The sequence below is a fragment of the Heterocephalus glaber genome, unplaced genomic scaffold, assembly GCF_053883595.1.
Source record: "Heterocephalus glaber isolate CG9 unplaced genomic scaffold, H.glaber_assembly_v1.0 deba00001550, whole genome shotgun sequence".
In the NCBI taxonomy this organism is placed as follows: Eukaryota; Metazoa; Chordata; class Mammalia; order Rodentia; family Bathyergidae; genus Heterocephalus; species Heterocephalus glaber.
Window position 1 is genome coordinate 19,202,074 of NW_028258343.1, and position 22,575 is coordinate 19,224,648.

The following is a 22,575-nucleotide window of genomic DNA, read 5'->3' on the forward strand; positions in this document are numbered from 1 at the left end:
CAGAAAGCATGCTGCACTGCCCAGCTGGCATCTTGTGTCCAGTGTCCCTGGCACTGCAGTGACCTCCCCCAGAACACGGGTGTGTCCCACTGCCTGGGCTGCCCTCTGAAACAAACACACAACAGGGTTGAAAAGCGTTCATGTTTTCCAAAACAGACACTCTGCTCCCATTGGCCCTGAAATCTTTCTGTGCCTCTTAAGCGTTTCCATACTGCTTGGGTCAGAAGAATCTTTATGTACAGGACCTGAGAGTAAATATTTTTACTGTCATGGGGGACCACATCGTCTTGGTCGAAGATACTGAGTTCAGCTGTAGAAAGCTGCTGCAGGAAATATGTAAGCAACGAGCAAGGCTTTGTTCCCCAAGCGGAAGTACGGGCATCAGAGCAGGAACCTGGTGCCATTTAACTCACACATGAACTGTTCTGATCCTGGTGTTTTCAACCTTTAGAAAATGCAAAGCCATTCTCAGCTTGCAGCTCCCACCACAGTAGGTGACCTGCTGAGCTGGCCTGGGCTTGAGCCTATGGGCAGCGCTGATCTCTCCTGCGCTGTCTCAACACTGGGACTCGCGCAGAGGACGGCGCTTTCCCCTGCGCCTGCTCCCAGTGCCTGTTCCTTCTCTGAGAGAAACAAATGAGGTTGGTCCAAGGCAGTCTGCTCTATTACCAGCACATTCTCCTGCTTCTGTTTCCCAGTAACATTGCCTGACAGTATCGAGCCCAGTGAGTGCCTGCGGCTGATGCTCTGTTCTGGGCTCAGCTGGGCTCTTCCCTCTCCTTGATTCCCTCAGATCAAAACAGTGAGCTAAACAAGTGAAGTGCTTTGAAAGCAAACAGTTTAGCAAAGAGCGGGTGGAAATTCGGGGCTTCTAACCACATGGATTTTACTGACTGCACTCTGCAGTATAAGGTCAGGGCTACAGTACTTGGCTTAAGCAGACATGGGAAAAATAAGCTTTTCCTGGACCCTCCCCTTCACAATAGGTTTTCAACCAAAAATTTGTCACTTTGTCTCTAAAATTATAATTTTTCTCTACAGAAAATTCCATTTGAACGGCTGAATTGTGCTTTCTAATCTCTCATAAAATAGCTGGTTGAGAGCACACAAATGAACAAAAAGTATAACATATCTTGCTTGTCTTTTTATAAACGTTTTGATTCAGGCCATGCAATATTTCCATCAAAAAGTAGGTGCGGTAAATGTGGCTGCCGGCTGTGGCTGTGGAGTGGCTGTGGGGCTGGAGTTCTTCACAGGTCACTGGGACATGGCTCAAACACAAATGTGGCTTCACAGGAGCTGACCTGGCATCTGGTTGCTTGTTCTGGACAAAACAGCGCGCTTGCTGACTGTCAGAACCACACTACAAGGGGTGTTCTGAAGTGATACACTGCAAGAATGTAGCAGGACTGAATTTTATGTGATTATGAGGGATTGGAAATGTTTTCATGGAAAAGCAGACTATTTATAGACTTGGGCATTGAGGACGAGGAATAACCGGTTTGACAGAAATGCTGCACGGGACGTGTCAGATTGCATGAGGAGACCCACAGCTGCTGGCTTCACAGTAGGACCAGTAGGATGTTGCTTCTCTGGGAATATAAGCACGGCAGGATCTCGGTGCCCATCAGAAGTCTCAAAAACCAAGCTTCTAGCCAGACTTGGGAATGGGAATGTGACAGAAATGTACAAGGGCTCTCATATGTGCTGACTCAGGAGCTGCAGTCGGGGATCCAGAGGGGAGCAGTGGTACAGAAACGTCGGTGAGGATTTAGCACTTGAAAGCAAACTGCAGAAGACAAGCTACAGAAAGAAGGGCTAACTGGAGGAAAAGGGGAATGAGAAATTTGTAACTACTGAAGAAGTGGGTGGTTTTACCTAAAACATGATTATCAGCTATTCTCCACTGCCTGGGTGGGCAGGAAAAGAGAAATTAGGCATTGGCTGTGTGAGAGAAGGTGTGTGGGATGTGATTCCTGTTAAACCCAGGGAAAATCACACAAGCATAGCGTGCGCTTTCAGGAGGTCTCGACACAGGACGGTATCTGGTGGGCCGAGCTGCTGGCATGAAAGGCGCAAGAGGGATGGGCGATAAGCCTTCCGACCGACCGACCGAGCACAGGAGTTCAGGCAGTGAGAGCCTGAGGGTGGGGTCAGATACTTAGATCACGTGTGAACCGTGGGTTTGCCAGTGTCCTAAAAGCAAATCAAAATAGGTTGCTCTTTATTCTTTTACTTCTTCGTATTTCTCTCTTCTAAAGAAAACCTAGAAAGTACAACTCCTCCTATTGTCAGAACTTCTCTACCAAGCAACAGAATCCATCTTGCTTGGGCATCTGAGGCTGAAAACCAAGCGCTGAGAAAATAGCCATTAAGTTTTGAGCCTTTTGCTTTGATACTACATGTTCCAGCAGAAAACACTTCCACAGCCATGCAGATTTCCCTACTCGTGGGGCTTAATGGCTCCTGCTGATCGACCCATGTACATTCAGTAAGTAAGTAACGATGCTAGCAAGCAGGGAGAGAGGCCGCGACTAGCAACTGTGTGGATTGAAGCCAAGGACAGGACTGTGAGTGAAAGCTTCATTCTTGGCTTTCAACACCTGATCACAGGCCTAATAAAGCACAGGTAGAATGGAAGAGTCCTCCTAACAAAGATCCTCCAGGTCGGAATCACTGAGAGCACTGGGCTCCTGCAGGAGGGAAGGATGAGGCCCCCACCTGCATTCACCAGGCCTCGTAAGGAGGTGGGAGCAGCTGACAGCCAGCATCTGCACACAGCTGGGTTCCCTCCCGTCCCAGATTCTGTATTTGTAGCTTCCCCATAATAGTAGAGTACAGAAATGGATTGTATACACAACACTGACAACAATATCAACATGCAATTAAATCACTGTTTAAGCAACATCTTTCAAAAATCATCCCAATATTTTCCATGATTTTCCCTATTTTAAAAGTCTACATCTTTTTAAAATTAGACTGGTTTATTTTTGCTCTTTTTTCTCTCTGTAGACTATGAAGGCTTAAACAATAAATCCACTGCATCTTTTTAATACCTATCATAAAGGGGAAATATTTTCAGTTTACGCCCAAGAGTCAAATGCATTACTATACAATAATGCATTGCTTGGACTTGGCCTCTCTTTCTGCCTTTTCTAACCATCCTGTGCTGGCTCAGTGTGAATTTATAAACAGCTGCAGGTAGCTAAGGGGAAGCGGATGGCCCCATAGCCCAGGTGCCCGGTTTGTGTTTGTCCAAGGTGGAAGAGCTCTGTGCTGTTATGGAAAGTTTACTCACACCCTAATTTCACATCCGTAACACTCATTCTACCCCCAGTCTTCTCTCCTGTGCCTACTTCATAGGATAAGTATGAAGAGGTGAACACAAATCCAGTTCATGGTAACGCACGATTCACTCCCGAGTGGTTTGGTGCAAAGCACTCTATGTACTGATCAGTACTGATTTTATCTGCAGCTTTCTATGGGAAGGAAGCAGCCTGACTCTCTGATTTCATCTCTCTCCACGGGACAGGGAACGCTGGGGGCCCCACCTTGTGCTTCGTTAGCGGCACCGATGACTAAGCGGCCCTGCTGAAGTGAACCCAATCACACACGGCTCTCTTGTCTGTACCTTAAAGCTTGTGACGGTTGTCTCAATCCTCCCCTCAAATGATTTGAAAGTAGGAGAATTCCTAAAATAACAAAAAAAGAGAGGTCAGTTCCAAAGACCTAGCATCTTAGCAACTATGCTGCTTGGTTTTTCTATACTTGTTTGTAAACATTGTCTCTACAGCAGAGCCAGCTGTCAGCCTGCACCGAGCCCAACCATGCTTTGAAATACATTTCACTTCTACTAAGCTAGGTCCACATGAGGCATGGAATACTTCTAAGTGAGAGAGTTGGAGACTTAACTGTGGAATAAATCATACAGCATGTGACAATGCTACAACCCTAAAATTCCATCAGTGCATCATAAATCATTTCCAATGAGTCAATGCAGTGATCGCTTAATTTGTCATTGACTAATAAATTGTTTCTATTACATTATCTTTCTGAGTCATCGTTTTAAAAAAATCTGTGTTGTAAGCCATGGAAAAAAATCTATCTGAAGAATGTCATGTTTGACTTTCTTTTACTTGGCATTTTAAAGGTTTTTTTTTTTTCAAATATAAGACAAGATAGAAATAACTCAAGGATGGGAAAAAGTCCCTACATCTTTTCTTTTCCATATCTTAAAATGTGATCATTTTGATGAGTTCAATGAAGCAGTGTTTCTGAAAGTTCAGCTGTTTTGTTTTGTTTTTTTGTACCAGGGATTGAACTCAGGACCTTGCGGTTGCAACACAGGCGGTAGCACCACTGAGCTAAATCCCCAGCCCCTCTGAAAGTTAATGCTTTCATTATGTTATGTTGAAATTCACCCATTGCCTGTTGAATATCTAAAGATTAAATTGTGTTAATAGCATGTGTTCTTTTTCTTCCCCAAAAGGATATGTTCTCTTATTAGGGCCTTTGAAACTTACTGGCATTTTATGTGTGACTCATTCATTGCACTAAATGATATGTACACCGTCTTATTGCTCCAAGTGTATCTTCGTTTGGTGCTTTCTCGTTTCCTACACTGGATTTGACCACTTGAGGTTACAACTGAGGTTACAATGCATCTTAAATCTTGTATCCATGTCAGCTTTTGGCAACGAATGCCATTATGTTTAGATCAAAGAATTCAACTAAAAATCACTACGTCTCAGAGGCTATTCAGTGGCCCAAACAAAAGTAAACTAAGGAATGGGCCAGAGGTGCTTTAGAAGGGAGAATGGTTGTAAAATGTGGGTTTCACAGTAAAGTGTAGGATGAACCAGGCTTTAGCATTATCAAGAGACATCTAATATAGAGAATACAGGGGCCGGGGGTTTAGCTCAGTGGTTTCGCTGCCTGCTGCACCAGTGCAAGGACCCGAGTTCGATCCCCAGTACCAAAAAAAAAAGAAAGAAAAAAAAAGAGAGAGAATACATTTTGGGGTGAGCCAGGCTTTATTGGTAATTGTCCCTTGAGAATCCGAAGCTTCGTACACCAGAGATGCACTAGAGCCAGGCTGCGTGGATCAACACTGGTGACGTCAGAGGGCACAGCCAGGCAACACACCGAGTACCGGCCTCAGACGGGTCGACTTCCCGTGAGTGGCTCTTATATTCCTGTTTCTTGGTGAAACACTGGTGTAGTTACACTAGAGCGGCTTGGAGTATGGGTCTGAGGTGTTTCCCTCCCCCTGCTGGCTTTATGTCGCTGTCACTTACCTCCTTGGGCAGGCAGTGAAGCCTAGGGCTCATGGGCATGTGTTAGATTAGGGAAATCGATTGCCCTTTCAGAGTTAATCTCAGGAAGTTCATGGGATTGCACTGTCATGATTTATAAAGACTACAAGTCATGATTTATAGAGATTCCTGGTTCACAGAGCAAAGTCACAATAATTATTTCCATTTTTCTTGGATCCTCAGATTCAAATTTTGCTAAGTAAAGGAGTCAGTGTCTCAGGCTGCCCTATGCTCTGTGGGTGTTTATACACCAGGAGGAGGAAGTCACTTGAAGATGAACTAAACAATCTTGAATCTGTGTTCCTCATTTATCACTAAGTACAGAAAACCAAATTCAGTACTGTGGTTGAGTTTCCAAATCATCCAATAAACCAAACAACTCCGGTGTAGAAGAGACTTCCTGGGACATAATGGAGTAGGCATTCTTCTAATTAAATCACATTCAGATGCCTGCTGGAGAACAGGGAGAACTTGTTTTATCAGATTTAATCAGATCATGTGTGACCACAAACTTTGAGCGTTAGAAATGGCCCTAGAAAGAATTTGGCTTCAGCAGTCACAAATGATTTAAAATAGAAACTGAACCTCTGCTCTAATGTGTTCAAACCACAAGTACACCTGGGAAGCAGGCATGAGAGGCACAGTTCAGATCGAAGCGGAGGGGGTCCCAGAGCCGTGAGCCCCAACCCCACACCCATGGACAACAGCCCCTGGCCCCAGTAGCACCTTGTGGAGGGCAGGAAATCTGGCACTAGCTTCTAATTTTAAATGCCCGGAGACCAAACCCCATGAGGTGACTTTCACCAGACTGTCACATTGCTCCGTGGCAGAGCTGAGCTACAACTTGCCTCTTCTGATTCCCAGTCCAAGGTTCCTTCCACTGGACTGCATTTCTGTTAGTCTGAATTGATACAACTGTATCACTAGGTCCTGCAGCCTTGAGCCTGCGAACGCCTTTCTCACAAGTCTGCATCTGGCCAGTATTTTAATTGTGTCGTTTAACAGACACCTATCCGTCCTACTGACCTTAAAAATCTTAACGATATCCTATCCTCTCTAGGACAACAGCCCCTTAGTCTCACAGCCATCGTTTTAAATGCTCTCCTGGGCTTGTATTTCGTTCTGCAGAAATGATAATTATGTCTCCACCCTTGCAAGTGTGTGGGGAACGTCCCGGCCCTGTGCTGATTGTCTCAAACGGGTCACTCTGTTTTGGCCTCATCACATTCGTGTGAGGTGGCCTCACTGCACTACACAGGTAAGGGACTGGAGGCAGCTAGGTTAGGTCACTCGGGTCACGTGGGAAAGGCTGCGTTCTAAGTCAGTGTATTTGACAACAAGCCCAAGCCCAGCTCACTGTCCTTCCCAGAAGGCCACCAGATGGAAGGAAGAGGCGGAACCCAGGCCTTCAGCCATTTCCGTTCCAGAAAGCAGCCGGGGAGGGCGGCTGGCATGGCGGCATCCACAAAGTAACAGTTCAAGCGCATTCTGCGTAAATAGTCTGTAAAATATTGTGCGCACATTACCTCATAGCAGGCATACTTATGGAATGGCGAATGGAGTAGCTTCAAGGCAAAAAGAAAAAAGAAGATAGCACAATGTAAGTACATGAAAAACTTTCTCTTCACAGTTCTAAAACAGCAGTTTCAAATACCAGAAGTATTCCTGCCCACCCATCCAAGATGGAGTCAGTGTTCCTTGGGCATGAGGGGCCACAGTCAGCTTCCAAGGCTGTGAGGGGAGAGTAGACAGATAGGCCATGACTGGGTCCTATATTTCCTTTCTGTAGGGCCCCTACAGGAAGTCAGAGAATGCCTGGTGTCCCGGCTGGTCAGCCCAGTGGACCCTCCAGATCCAGCCTAGCTCTCCACTTCCTAAGGCCATTTTCACAGTCTAACGTGGAAGGAGGACTTCCGCATTCTTTCTGGTTCAACCGTCTAGAACATCTGGTACACGCACAGACATTTCTGAGAACCCTAAGAGCCCCATCTCTCCTCTGTGTTATTTTCTATTGAACCCCACTCAAATCAGGTTAGCCAGAGGGTGGAAGCAAGAAGGGTCTCTTGTCCTGGGCTGGTGCTTGTCCCCTACCGACCTATCCACATGGTCTCTGCTGCCTCTTCTTCCCAGGGGATAACAGGTCCTGCCTCAAGTTTGTCACGGTTCCCCAGTACACCCCGAGGCCATCAGTGTGGGCGCACTTTACCAAAGTGCAGATAGAAAAGGACGAAGACATGCAGGGCATACTTAGGGTCTTAACTCGACACTCCATATAGAAACTACAGCCAAAGTACTTCCTCAGAAACTACATTTAAAAGCCATCACTAAAAGAAATTCAGCATTACTAATCTGTACACCTTTTTAAATGTAAGTGACTCTCTAGGAAACAAGTAAAGTTCATATAAAATTCCAGCTAAAATTTACTTTGAAATTTTGTTTTTCTTTTTTTTTTTTTGGTACCAGGGATTGAACTCAGGTCCTTGTGCTTGCACAGCAGGCGACAAAACCACTGAGCTAAATCCCCGGCGAGGTAAAATTGACTTAATTCAGAAGCCAGAAATAACTGTTGCAAACTTTTAAACATGTTTTTTCCAATAATCTTTCTTCTCTCAGATGTAGAAGGTGCAGAAAGTTGAGGGTGAAACATTAAGAATAGTGCAGAATTTCATGCAAATGAAGTATGCCCCCAGTGTAATGGTTTAATTGTATCTAAACAAAAACAAGAACATGAATGCACAATTTTGCTGTGGTCTAAATCACTGTAACTTCTAGGGCCCAATTTCTTTTACAGATAAAAATAAAATAATAAATAATAAAAAAGTTGTGCCTGAAAAAAAAAAAAAACAAAAAACAGTTACGAGAAAGTCAGAAACTTGACAACTGGGAGAAATAATTTTCTCTTTCTCAGCTTCACTTTCTGAAAGTTTTGTAAAAATACGCTACTCTCAATTTCAAAGATTTTCACTTTCCTCTTTCAGTTCTGAGGACCTATCCAATATAGGAAGAAATGACGCAGAAAGAGCAATTGCTCTGCACATAAAATTGGTGGAAATGATTCAGAAATGAGGCAGGTGTCGCTTCACAGACGCGGTGGTCCTGGCGCCTTGCCGCTGGTGTCTGCGGCCACGCGCTCCCTCTGGGACAGTCCGCCCGGCGGGGCAGGGCCCTCCCCAGCCCCCAGCCCCCAGCCCCCAGCCCCCAGCCCCCAGGCGGGTGGGTGCTTACCCGATGGAGTGAGACCTGCAGCCGGCAGCGGAGGGAGAGGCAAGGAAAGTCAGCACAGCAGACGCAAAGAGGGGACCGCAGCGCCCTCGCTCTCCCCTTCCAAGGGCTCAAAACAAGACTCGCTAAGCGCATCCACCACTCTGCAGAGCATCCAACAGGGCCTCTGCCCGCGAGCGACAGAGCAGGGTGCCCTGGTGCCCAAACCTCGGCTGGCACAGGGTGGGGGCCTCCCGGGCGGAGTCAGAGGGGCCCGGAAACGTGCACTTTGAATAGCTCGGGAGGCGTCGCTAGGCCCTGAGCACAGAGAAGCACTGCCCAGGGCAGCACAGTGCCCAGCTGCCCACGCTCAGGGATGAGTCCCACTAAGGCAGAATACACTTTCTCCAGTGTAACAGGTACTTAATCGGGTCTTTCCTGCTCTAGGGGAGTATTTGTTTAGATAAATTCGTTGATGCTACTGAGATGACTGTCAATGTTATTTGCAATAAAATCAGCTCCTCCAAGCTGACTCTGGAGAATTTCAGGGGCTTTTGATGGCACAGTGTCAGGAGAATGAAGACTGAGCCATGCACGCAGCCGCGGGCTCCTGTCCTTGATTAGCTCTGCCCTCGTCAATGCCTGGTTAAGATGGTTCAAGCACGCCAGGCAAAATCCAGCCATTTCTGAAGGCAAAAAGTGAGTCAAACACAAAATATGACTATTTGCCTTCAGGTAACAATAGCTTAAGAATCCAATAAAATAAATGTGCACAGTGTTTTGGAGGGTTTTTTTCCGGGTTCTCGGGATTGAACCCAAGACCTCGTGGCTGCTAGGTGAGTGCTCTACCACACGGCCACATCCCCAGCCCGGGCTGTCCTTGGAGTTGTATTCCTCCTGCCTCAGCCTCCCGAGTAGCTGAGATAACAGGTGTGTGCCACCTGGCTACATACAAAATTTTCCAAAAAAAGGAAATTAAAAACCTACTAGAAAAGGGTTATTATTAAAATGTTTGATTTCTAGAGATAAGTGAAATTGATTTCTAAAGAAACCTCTCCTGAGGCAATAAGCTAAATTCAAAATAAAAGGATCCATAATCATTTATTTATATTTTTGATATGTATTTAAACAAGCAAAAATATAATGGTAATGACTCTATGTTGGATAACTTCCCTAAATATAAGAGAAAAATTAAAATTCGCCAGTATGACGTATTATTTTTTAGTAGAGTGAGGATCTTTGGTTCTCAGGTTGAAAAATCTACCTCTATGTTCACCCTACTTTTGTGTAAGAGTGAAATATGAAAATGTAATGTGGATGGTACTTAAGTTTTATTGTCATCACCAGGCATGCTGATCCATGCTTGTAATTCCAGCATGGGAGGGCTGAGGCCGGAGGATTGCTGGGAGTTAAAGGGCCAGCCTGGGCTACATTGTGAGACTTTGTCACAAAATAAATAAGTGAATGAATGGATAAAGTCTTGCACTGGATGATAATGAGTCATTAAAAGTGAAGAGGTCAAATATATTAATATATTGCTAAAGTGAAGAAAGAAAACTGCCAGTCCTGTAATCCAAACAGTATCCTTTTTGAATAAGAAAATAAATATGCGTGTGCCTGGAACAGGAAATCACCACTCGATGGCTGTACAGTGTGGAAACTGCTCTGGCGTAGCTGGCCGCAGCACACCGCTCTGAACTTTGAGGCGTCCCTGGAACAGATTCCTGAGACTCGGGATCGCCGCAGTTCGGGAACTCCCCACTGCCTGCTTCCAGTCCCCGGGAAGCTCCTCCTCAGACCCGGCCTGAGTATCGGCCCTTCAAACTGAAGCCTCCCACTGCACAGTGGCCTCGGTCAGGGTGGGGTCGTCGGCACCTGAAGAGAGGCCGAGGGGCCGCCCCGCGCACGCACCTCATGTCCCCCAGCCTCCTGCTGATGGCCGTGCCCACCGTGCTGAACGCCGCTGTGGCCTTCTGCCCCGCGTGGCTCAGGGTCTCCTGCGTCCTCCTGTAGCTGCCAGGAAAAGCGGACCGTGGTCAGCAGCGGGTTTTGTTTGGTTTTCTCACGACCCCCATAAAACATTTTCATCTTCCTTCTCTCCCCGTACTTTGCAAATTCCTTCCCATCAGACTTAGGACGAAGAGGACCATGGGCGGGCCCGGGCGTCAGGAACCGTTTGGGGGAGGTGGGCGGCCGAGAGGCCTCGTGGGCCGTGCACTGAGTTCAGGCGGAGTGTGCGTCTACCACACAAAGCTGAGCGCGCAGACCCCGCTGCACACGCGGGATCTGCCCGGGGAGGACAGATTTATTTGTAAAGAAGTGAGCTGGGCATCATGGCCCACCCCTGTAACCCCAGGAATTGGGAGGCTGAGGCAGGAGGGTTTCCGAGAGTTTAAGACCAGCCTGGGCTACACAGTGAATTCAGATTTAGCCTGGACTTCATTGAGACCCTGTCTCAAAACAAAAAAAGTAAAGAATAAGAAGTGTATTAATGCCACAAAGGCACAGAGGGGCTTGTTAATCACGACTCTAGCCAGCAAAGGCAACACAGAAATCAGAAAGCACTCTTCATCAGTACGCATTTGTGATGCCGCGTGCTCACGTTCGTGGTGGGGAGCTGGCCCGCACAGCCCACAGCTGCGTTCACCTTACCTTCTGCTACGGGGCTCTGAGAAAGCAGCCCTTCCAGGTGTGCATGCAGCACCTCATCAAGGGTGCAGAGCCCACTCGGGGCTACTTTCTTCCCACGGCGCCCTAAGCACAGCATCGAAACCCTCATTCACCACCTGGATTTAGAGGAGAAGGTCTGAGCCTCGGGCCCTGTGCAGTGTAAGGGAAGCCGGAAGGGAACGGGGGCGGGGGGGAGGGGGTCAGCAGCCGCAGGACTGCGTGCGGCCTCTGAAATCAGGCCCGAAACCTCCCCCGGGACTCCACGAAAGAGGTGAGAAGCGCCCCACCGCTAGAAGCCCAGCGGCACAGTGAATAAACCACCAGCCAAACTCCCCAGCTGCGCACTCCGCTTCCCGAAAAGGCGGCAGGTGGGGCCCTCACCTCTCGATCCTGATCGAGGTGAAGTCATTGAGCTTTGCAAAAAGAGGAGCGGCTCAGATTCCTGTTCGAAGCCTTCCGCCCTCTGGAGACCAGCGTGGTCTGTGGCAGAACCCACAGGGATTTACTAAGCAGTGGGAGGGTTTCCGGGCTCGCAAAGCAGAACGCCCGCCGCATAAACAACCGAAGGACCTCGGCTTGCATGGCCCCTCAAGGCCGTTTCCCTGATTCCTCCTCCTCTTCCCCTTCCTCGGCCACCCCGGTATTGAGGACTGAATCCAGTGCCTTCACACTGAGCGACATTCCCAGCCCTCTGGTGATAATAATAACAATGGTAGTAGTAGTTATTATTTTTATTATTATTATTATTTTTAAAATTTTGAGTCAAGGTCTTGATAAGTCACTATGTTGCCCCGGCTGGGCTAGAACTTGGAACCTCCCTGCCTCAGCCTGCTAGAGTTCTGGGACTGTAGGCAAGAGCCACCACATGTGAGAAGAGATTCTGTTCCTCTCCCTGCCCCCGTCATGCTAATGCCCCCCACCTGCCTCAGGCCCGCTTGAAGCTAAAGGCAACGTAATAAAGAAGCAGAAAACAGAAGGGGGCATCTGTACGCGTTCTTAGAGTCTCTCCAATCTAGACATGGTAAAACCCGACACAAGCCAGAGCAACACGAAACCCTGCCCCGGTGGCCCCTTGACTGGCTTCTGCGCTCCTGGCACCTCTGTAGAGCAGACAATTAGTGTGGGCCGTGTAGCTCTTCCCACTCCCGCAGCTCTATTCCAGTTTGAATCCCACTGCACAGTGAAGCACGCCAAGACCTGTCATTAACACACCATCAGCTTTCCTCCATTACAAATCACACCAGATACGTCCTGATTACCTCATCAGTGTGCCGAGCATTGCCACTGGGAATCGCACGCATCCTCTGACCGCTGAAATTCTCCTCAGCACTTTGAAACCTAATCTGCCCACCTAACCCCACTGGCAATTACCCCTCCCCACCTGTCACCCTCCGAGGCCCATCCTGCCCGGGGCGCTGACAGCACCGGGTTTCATCAGTTGGGGAAATCGATTTCTCATTCCTCCCAGGCACTGTGCAGACCTGGTCCTCAGCAGCCCCAGGAACAAGGCTGGAGGGAGATTCTCTTCCCGAATCACACGGAAGATAGACTTACGCCCGCTTCCTAAGGAAGGGACTGATTCTTCCCGGCCAGAGGACGTTCACCTGGTGCCTAAAGGCGGGGAGTCTGTGAGCGATCATCCTGACCGAGGCCTGAGTGTGACTCAGGAGCAGCACAATTCCTGGTGGGCAAGGCCGCATTGGATCTGCAGTACCGATGGCAAATAGATAAATAATCAGTCAGTCGGTCTCCCGTCCTAGAGCTGCACGGGCGTCCACACAGAGAGGACCTTGATGCCCTGTCTGCCTCCCTGGACCTGCTCCGAGTCTTCCTCTTGCTGGACAGACCTGTCTGTCTGTCGGGCAGTTCTGAAGTCAGTGCTTCAAGCAGGGTCCTGGGTGCTGCCCCACCTGCAGGCAGCATTCAGGGCCTTGGGGCAGATCCCGACTCCAGGCCCTGAGGCCGGACCCTCCCTTGCCTGGGCAGCCTGACACCTGCAGAGCTGCTCCTCCCTGCCTCTCCCCAGTCAGTGGACACAAATGCAGTCATTCTCCTCACCTTAGCCTCACCCTGGGGCCGAGCCCAGCTACTCTGCCATCCCCCAGGCTCTCAGGTAGCTTAGCCCACTTCCTGTCCCTCCTGAGGTATTTATTCATCACTTCCTGCTTGCTCTCTGCCCTTCCAACAGTGACCAGGGCAGGACCCATGCCTAGACCAGGTCTCACCTGGTCTATGAACCACTCCTAAAGGTCGACACCCGTTAACAGTGTTGGGTCATAGCAAGTTGGGACCCTCGACAGCTGTCTGTGCCTGCAGGTGCAGAACAACCTTTACCAGGTGCCACAGGGCCAGTGGGGACACCTAGCTCTGCAGCTCTGAGGAGGTGGATGCCTCCTGACCAGCAGCAGCCTTCTCTCTCGCCCGCCCATGGGCCTTCACCTGGCCCAGAGGACCCCAGGGGGATTCCCCATCGCTGCAGGCATGACTCTCCTTTACATTCCCACAATCCCCTGTGTTCTCACATCTCTTTTCACAGTTATCACTTAGCTTGTGATGGAAACAAAACAAACTGTGTCTCCTCGACTAGACTAAGCTCCATAACCTCAGAGAACAAATCTCTATTCATCCAACCTAAATCTTTATGCTAAGAAGGTTGCCTGGCTACAGAACTGATTTGTTTTTCAAACGTGGGAAAATCCAAACTACACGTGCTCTGCAGTACGAATAGGCTAAATGTTTTCCTTGAACTTGCATATTTAGGTTCCATGTCCCACGGTGAATAGGATCCCCTCTAAGCCTCATCCCTATCAGACTTGGGGCAGATAACACCCCCTGCCCACCCACCCCAGTAGGATCTCTTAGCCTTGTGGAGCTCAGAGAGGTTGGGGAAAAGACCCTTTTAGTTCTTACATCCCAGAGAGGGGTCAGATCAGTGTGACGTGAAGCCCCCAGAGCAGAGTTAAATGCAGAGCCAGCCAGAGCCTGGGAGGGGGAGGGGTCCCTGCTGCAAGCTGTTAGGGCCACCAGTTGGTGTAGGCCACCAAGTGCAAAGACAGATCCCGGAACAGCTGACTCATGTGCTTATTCAATTACTGCGTAATTCCAGCTGTTCTTTCGGAATATTGTTCACACAGTGTTGCAATATATGTATTTTAAGTTGGTGCACATCGAGGTGTGATTTGTTTTGTTTGTTTGTTTCTTTTTTTTTTTTTTAACTATTCTGAGGATTGAATCCAGGGCCTGATACATGTTAGGCAAGTGCTCTGTGAGTGAATGTTTTCCAGCTTCCTTCCTGAATCATCACCATCAGGCTGGAAACCTCTGGGTACACACTTATGGGCTCCCTGACTAAATGCCTGAAAACTATCTCGATGAATCCTTGGGGTGCACAAGAAGAGCAGCCTTGGGGATGGCTGGGCATGTTATAGGGTTGAGAAACAGTCTCCTTTCACATGGAAACCTTGGGAACCACACAGGGAGACCTCAGAGTCCTATGAGGTCCAAGTTCTCTGCAGGGCATCTTCACAAAGGACCAGAATGCCAGACCTCATTTCTTAGGGACCAGAAGGCAAAAATAATCCCCAGTAAAACTGAAACACTTGGTGTCCATCATGGGTCCCTCTATTTCCTACCAGGTCTCTCTCAGAACAGGAAAAAATTGGATCCCATCTGGGTATTAGGAATGCAAGAGCTTTCCCTTCTAATGAGCAAGTCCAGGGAAGAAAACGGACAATCCAAAGGCAAACATTTTTGATAGTAGCATCTGGGGCTAAAGTTAAAGCCAGATAGGAAGCCTCTGTTTTCCCCTTCAGCCCCTAACTCTCAAGAAGAAGAAAAGTCACTTTGTCCATCTGAGAACTTTCTTCACTTTGCTACAAGGCCACTTGATAAGCAAAATATTTTAAATCATTAGAAAAGTACCAGCATAGTTCAGCATTTCATTTTTCATGATTTAAAAAGTAGTCCAAAAAAAGCACGAGTCCAGAGAATCTGAGCATTATGGCTTGTGTCTAGATGGGCCCCTAAAGCCTCGTGGGGTCATAGGTGTGGAGTTTCATAGACGCCTGGTGTGTGAATGTGGATTAAGGTGTGATACTGGGGTTAAGGGTGTGGATAATGGAAGCCCCACCCTGCATATAGGTGGCACCAATCAAGAGGCTTGTAGCCTAGATGGAATATAGAGGGACAGGCAGGCTTGCTGCTGCTGCAGCTGCCTTCCTGTCTACCCTTCCATGGACTGTTTCATCTCTTCACGCCTCTCTGCCATGCTGCCCTGCATTGGAGCCAGTCAACTATGGACTGAAATCTCTACAAACTGTGAGCCAAATAAACCCTTGCTCCTTTAACTTTGGCTGTCAGTTATTTTGTCTCAGCAGTGAAAAAAGTAACTAAGATACCAAAGTTTTTCATACCTGACCTAAAACAAGGTGCCCACTTAGAATTTTATGAGAAAAAGTGAAGAAAAATGTGTATTTAACAATATCTTAAAACATAAAATGGAGAGAAAGACATTTAAAGTGTACATTTCATGACAGTTGGTGGGGTGGAATTTAATTTCATTCAACAGTTTTATTTTATGAAGCTCCTATATTTATTTATTTTGCAGTACTACAAACTTAACATAGGGGCTTCTCTCTGAGCTACATCCTGAGCCCTGTTACCCTTTTTATTTTGAAACAGGGTTTCGCTAAGTTGCTAAATTGCCCAGGCTGGGTTTGAATTTTGTGATCCTCTTGCCTCAGCCTCCCAGAAAGCTGGGATTACAGATGTGGCCACTGTACCCAGATATGAATATCCTTTATAGTGCAACATAAGCCGTGATTATTCATATCTTTTTATTTAGTTTTGGAGAAAGTATTTTTTTCCTAGCCACAAGCACCAAATTGGCCTTGGAAGAAAACAAGCAGAAACCTCTGGAAAGGTCAAGGTGCAAACAACCTAACTGCCTAACAAGCCCAGCCTACTCACGCAGCCGTGGTCTGCATGTCATGCCAGCTCCGGCTGAAGTTCTGCTTCAGCTCGTTCATCAGGCTCACGCCTAGCTTCTGTCTGATCTCCACCAGGTGCCTCTCCTTGGCCGACAGCACTTGCCGCAGTGTTGTGATTTCCTCTTCCAGCTGCAGGTGGGAGGGAACGGGGAGAGAAACATCAGAGCTACAATGGAAAGAACTCTTCCAAGCCAACTGTGCACTACTTGGTGTTCACAGTTGCCTGCCAGGCCAGCCTGGAAATGGGCTACACAGAAGATAGCCCGATGTTTGAACTAGAAACAGAATGGACTTTTTTCTAGTGATTAGAAAGTAACCAGTGCTCCTTGTTAAAAATTCAAATTGCACAGCAAAATATAAACAAGAAAACAGCTGGGTGTGGTGGTGCATACCTGTAATCCCAGCACTTGGGAGGCTGAGGCAGGAGGTTTGTTGCAAGTTCAAGTCCAGCCTGGGCTACATAGTGAGTTCAAGGCCTGGCCTACAGAGTGAGACTGTGTCTCACACACACACACACACACACACACACACACATACACATTTTTTAAAAATACCCCCAAACAAAGACAAACCAAAAAAAAAAAAAATGAGAAAATAAAAGTCCCTTGTAGCCAATTAGAAAAGAGCCACCAATTATTCTTTTGGTTTCTTGCTCTCCCAACTTCTTTTCTAAAGTTGTACATAAAATAATTTTTGAACCAAAATTGGTTTTGCAGCATACCTCTTATTTGATGAAACAATTCCTTTGCGTGTGGTTCTTCTTTGCCAGCCACACATACCTGTCCTGGGAGACCCATACATTTACCTGACATTGTGTTTCTTTCCGACCCAGTGCTTTAAGAAGGGAGTGGTGGGGAGGGACGAACACAAGTGGGCTGGGCTTCTTCTCTAGCAGATGTGTTGACTCTTGGCTGACTTACAACAACCCACACATGTTGAGGTGTGCTGTTTTTTAGCCTTCACATACGAACCGGCCTCGATAGCCACCGTCATAATAAAGGCAGTGTACACATCTGTGCCCTCCTAGTTGTGCCCTGTAACTCTTTCTCCTCCTCCTTTCCTCTTCCTGATGCCTGCCCTTACCAGGCAGCCAAGAATGTTTTGTTTCATTGCAGAGTAATATTCCACAGTGTGTATTTACCACGGTTTATTGCTGAAGGACATCTAGGTTTGGTTCCTACAAATAAGACTGCTATGAATGTTCCTGCACAAGGATCTGTATAGATAGATTTCTTCTTTCCTCCCTGCTGCAGGAAAGCAGAGTTCTTTAGTATTACCTTTTCACCGAATCTAAAAGCTCTTGCAGGCAGGCATGATAGCACATGCTTGTAATCCCAGCTTCTTGCAAGGGTAAGGCAGGAGGGTCACAGGTTCAAGCCTGGCCTGGGCAAGTTAGGGAGACCCTGTCCAAAATTTAAAAATTTACAAAAAGTCTGGGGATTATAGGGCCTGTGGGTTCAACCTCCAGTACTGAAAAAGATGCTCTTCTACATGTAATTTCTAACAAAGGAAGTGTGTGGAATACCCAGGTTTAGAGAGTGTTGTTCTATCCTGTAAAAACATCTTAGTCCTCTCAGTCTGATTTCAATCGGCTATCATACCTTACAGGGTTTGTATGGATGCACTCTGTATCATCCTGGTAATCATGCTTACACTCCCCTCTCTGCTTTTGGAAAAGCAGAAACACTTAGGACTTTTCTTTATCAAACCAGAGTACAAAATCAGTAGAAGCCCTTAGAACCTTGACCTATGTGCTCACATGCACAAAGTTCATAAAATTTTGCTACTTTTCTAGATTTCTATTTTTTAAAAAGGAAGAGGAATCATGTACCATAAACTCTGCCGGTCATGTTTCAAATGTGCTTCTTCTGTCCTCAAATCAGTTGATATTGAAAAACAATGTGTGGCTTTGCAAAAAAAAAAAAAATCATTGTGATCATTAATTATGACATTTCAACTAGAGTGAGAACCAGCTAGCAGATGTAAACTCTGGGTGTGTCTGTGGATGATAGACAGGTAGCCTAGCAAACTGAGGAGGGAAGACCCATCCCGGATGTGGGTGGCACCAACCAATAGGCTTGGAGCCTGGATGGGCTAAAAAGGGAAAGAAGAAGGATGGACATGTGCCCACTCTCTTCAGAGGAGCTTGGGTCTTTGCTATTGGCTTTGGACCTTGGTCTGCTGTTTCTTCAATCTTCCAGTGCAGACCCTCTGGCTTTCCAACACAAACCCACAAAAGACTCTGCAGTGAGCTCCAGGCCTTTGACCTTCAGCTGGATCCTCCCACTCTCCAGTGCCCATTTTGCCTTCCTCCACCTCTGGCCACCGAGACTCTTCTACTTTCCATTCTGAAGGCCTACCTAGTAAGTCCTTGTATAGCCACACATGTATTTTCTATTAAATCTGTTCCTCTAGTGAACCCCAACTAATGGAGTCTTTTTACTAGTACGAGGAGATTTTGACCCAGTGGTGAATAGCAGGGATTGTGATGTGACTCTCTTTTCTCCCTCTCTCTCCCTCTCTCTCTCTCCCCCTCCCTCTCTCTTTCTCTCTCTGCCTCCCTCCCTCCCTTTTTCTTCTTTCTTTTACTGCTTGAATGCTGGGGATTGAACCCAAGGCCTAATGCATGCTAAGCACATGCTCTGTCATTGAGCTGCATCCACAGCTGTGAATCTTCAGAAAGATTTCAGCAAAAGAGACAAAGTACTGAATTAGAAGAATCTCAAATACCACAGTAGAAGAAAACAATATCTTGGGCTTTCTAACACCAGCAGAATGTGCTGACAATTTAACATAACCCACTTCTTTCTGTTCATGGAACATCATTTTATATATTCTTGGAAACCCTTCTAAAGTACAGAATGAGTTACGTGTTCCCCAGCTCATGTGACCACTAGAACTCCACCTGTCTCGATGAGCGAGAATGCTTGGCTGGCACACTTAAGCTGATAACTGCAAAATGAGTATACCCAAGGCCACCGAGGAAATAGGCTTTTGTTCCCCGCATTACATGAGAACACTGTTAGCTGAAAATTGAGCCCCTTCAGATTTTGTTTCTATGTCACATTTCATTTTTTCAGCTTTGTCAATGTGTTCTCCTGCATTTCATCTGCTGCCTGATATTTCTCATCATCGTATCTCTTGCTTTTTGACCACAGAAAATGCTTGGGTTTCATGCCACCTTTAATTATCAGTTAGAAAGACCTTTTCTGCTTTTATTCACTTAGACTGAAACTACTGTGAGTCTGGTTTTTATTTCTTTTTGTTTTGTTTTTTGGTACACTGGGTATTGGTGTAGTATCTACTGTACAATAAAAATAATTGGGGAAATTTTAACTTACAGAAATAAATTACTGATGTAGGAAAGGAGAAAGAAGCTGAAATGTTTCATATATTTTATACATTTCAACCTCTTATCCACAGAACCCCCAATTCAGTTATGGGGAGCACTGGACTATTTATTATTTACCTGGGGAGCAGAGAGTGTGAGCAGAGGATTGAATTGTCAATAAACTTTTAATGGAATCTTGCTTGCAAAAGTGACAGAAACATGGAAGTGACTAGTTTCCAAACAAGATCCTAAAGAAAGAAACACCAATCCCCACACCTACTAATTCTAAAATGCGGGTATGGGATAGGCGGCACATGTGGGAAACAGCCCTTTAGGGATGCCGATGTGAACTCCAGTACTTACGTGGTTCTGTTTTTCTCAGGTTCTAGAATGAAATTCTATCCATTTCAATCAAGTATAAGACACTCTCAAAGCTTCTAGCCTTTTTTATCAGAGACTTCAATAGTTGCCAAAAATCTTTAAAATGCCTCAGAAGTTAGAAATACAATTTTAAATTATGTGAAGTTCTAAGATTTGAGATGGGCAAGCACTGTGTCCCGCAGGGTCCTGCCACAGCAGCGTGGTCTTTGAGGCAGGTACGTTAGTGATGATGACGGTGAAATCCAGTTCCCATTTGGCCAGGAGATGTTCTGCGTGCAGTCACGCCAGTGTTCTCCACTTCACCTTACAAAAGAGACGACCAGAGATGACGTCTCAAATGGAGAATCCCAGGTTTGTGCCCCAAGATTGTGATGATTTAAATTTGGTAGGTTCAGAGAACTTCTGTTATTTAATGGGCACCCCCTGATATTTGTATGCAGGTAGCATGCAAATTCTACATTATAAGTACTTCCGTCAGCCACACCAAATTTGGAATGAGATGTAGTGCAGATAAATCATATGGATTGGAATATTTTTCTCTTTTCATTGAAAATTAATTTTTTCTTCAGTAAAAGCACAGCTCTTTGGATTCTGGCATTCCTAGAAGATCTTGTTTGATATATATTTATGCTCACATCAGGCATTTAAACATGATTATTGAAGTATAAATGATAGGAAATATCAAGTGTTGGTGCAGATGTGGAGGAAGTGAAACCCTTGTTCACTGCTGGGGGTGTCACACGGTTCAGCCACTGTGGAGCACAGCCTGGTGGTTTCTCAAAAAAGAACACAAACGGAGAATCAGCACATGACTCAGGAGTTCTGGTCCTAAGCGTATGCCCCGAGGCAGCAAGAAGTGGCTCTCAAGCCAGTCGCGTGCACATGCTCACAGCAGCTGTGTTCACAGCAGAGGAGAGGAAAGAGCCCAGAGGCCCACGGAAGGAAGAGATCAACAACTGTAGGACATTCCTAAAGTACATCATTCAGCCACAGCCACCCGAATGCACCCGATCTTGTCGGCCATAGATAGACATGGAGTCTCCACAGGTGCTGCAACGTGATGAAACTCGAAAACACGAGGCCGAGTGAGAGCAGCCAGACACACGGGGACAGGCTCCCCGCTAGACGATTCCATTTATATGGAATTTTCAGGAAAAGTGACTCCTCAGAGAGGGCACAGGTCGGCAGTGTCAGAGACTGGGGAGGGAACGGAGAGGGACTTTCTCAGGGATGTGGTTTTCTTTCAGGGAAGTGTTTCAGAGCGACTGAAGTAGCCGTTAGACAGCATGCTGAGTTTGTTCACTTGGAAATGGTTAATTTCATGTGATATAAATTTACCTTGATAAGGATGCTAAAAAGTGAATTAATTAAGCTGACTTGGGTAATGAATTCACTTCATTATAAAATTTATGTTTTAAGATTGAAAATTTATTTTTCTAACCTATCTGTTAGATTACATGAAATTATAACAAAACAGAAGAAAAAATGCTTTGATCCTCTCTTAATCATGGAGGTGATGATTAGCTTTAAGGCCTGCTCCTTTGAGTGGCTCCTTTGGGTGCAGATCCCCAGATCCGAAATGGAACCCCAAGGCCTGTGGGAGGCCGGTGGTGAGGACTCCCAGTTACGAGAGAGCTGTTTGCCAGCCCAGCCAGGAGAGCCAAGGCCCAGCCCCCAGGCCTCTGAGCGGAGGGCGGACAGAACAGGAGCATGCTGTGGAGGCACTGTGTGTTCTTGGGGACCAACGCCCCCAAAGAGAGAAGCGTCCAAAGCAGGGTGTGAAGAGACTGCCTACTTGATAACGCCGCCGTCTGCTATTTTTCCGACTCCTATTAATACCTATTTCTCCTGAGTCACTTTATCTAGGAGACATTGGCAGGATTTGACTGTTATGTAATCACAGAGTGACAGCACTAAAACCAATGCTTCATCCACTGCAAAGCCAAGGCAGCTACGAAACGCCAAGCACAGAATGCAGCTCAGTAAAGGGGAATTCGGAGTGTGATGGCAGGGATATAGAGCTAGTGCTCAGGGCTATTTAGGGAAGAGAGATAGAGCCAGGTACGGTGGTGCCCATCTATAATCCCCACAATGAGGGAAACTGAGGCAGGAGGACCACAAGTTCAAATCCTGTACAGTTAACTTAGCAATAGCCTATCTCTAAATAAAATAAAAAGGGCTGGAAGAAAGGAAGGAAGGGATGTGAAAATAGAAGAGAAATGCAAGCAAAGCTTTTGTACACAGGGAGGGGAGGGGGCTTGAGGGGGGAAATGGGACAAAATAAAATAAAACTTATTTTTAAAAATTAAACAAATAAAAAGGGCTGGGGATGTAGCTCAATGGTAGAGTCGTGTAGAGACTTTGGCTTTGACCCTCATTACCAAGACAGAGAGAGAGAGGCAGAGAGAGAGAGAGAGAGAAAGAGAGACAGAGAGAATTAGTTGTTTAAAGATTTCAGAAAGGCAGCTGGGAGTGAGATAGAACACTTTCTGAAATAAAACAGTACTTCCTGAGAGATTGATAAGGGTTGTAAAACATATTCTACTTTCGGTATTAGCAAATAGAAGCCTTTGTTTAAGCTGTAAAATAATTCAAGCTAATTGGACACTTCTATGGACACCTGCTGCAGCGGTCAGAGCTAGTCTTGGCCTCCCATCCAAGGGGCCTCGAGGCATACAGCCACAGTTTG

General features: G+C 46.5%; 1 protein-coding gene across 7 annotated transcripts in view; it reads right to left on the minus strand.

Annotated features, from left to right (window-relative positions):
* The window catches only part of Tpd52l1 (TPD52 like 1), a 78,023-nt gene that overhangs the window by 1,607 nt on the left and 53,841 nt on the right, over positions 1 to 22,575 (minus strand). For 2 of the 7 annotated variants that reach the window (XM_004860135.3, XM_004860137.4), the window contains exons 3-7: positions 16,155 to 16,303; positions 10,428 to 10,529; positions 8,541 to 8,555; positions 6,842 to 6,880; positions 3,632 to 3,692 (exon numbers count right to left, since the gene is read on the minus strand). In XM_004860135.3, the coding sequence (XP_004860192.1) occupies positions 3,632 to 3,692; positions 6,842 to 6,880; positions 8,541 to 8,555; positions 10,428 to 10,529; positions 16,155 to 16,303 (366 nt within the window). Of the gene's footprint in view, positions 1 to 116; positions 2,197 to 3,551; positions 3,693 to 6,841; positions 6,881 to 8,540; positions 8,556 to 10,427; positions 10,530 to 16,154; positions 16,304 to 22,575 lie in introns of those variants that run through there. The other 5 variants (XM_021240639.2, XM_021240640.2, XM_004860136.3 and 2 more) reach the window with 3 other exon arrangements.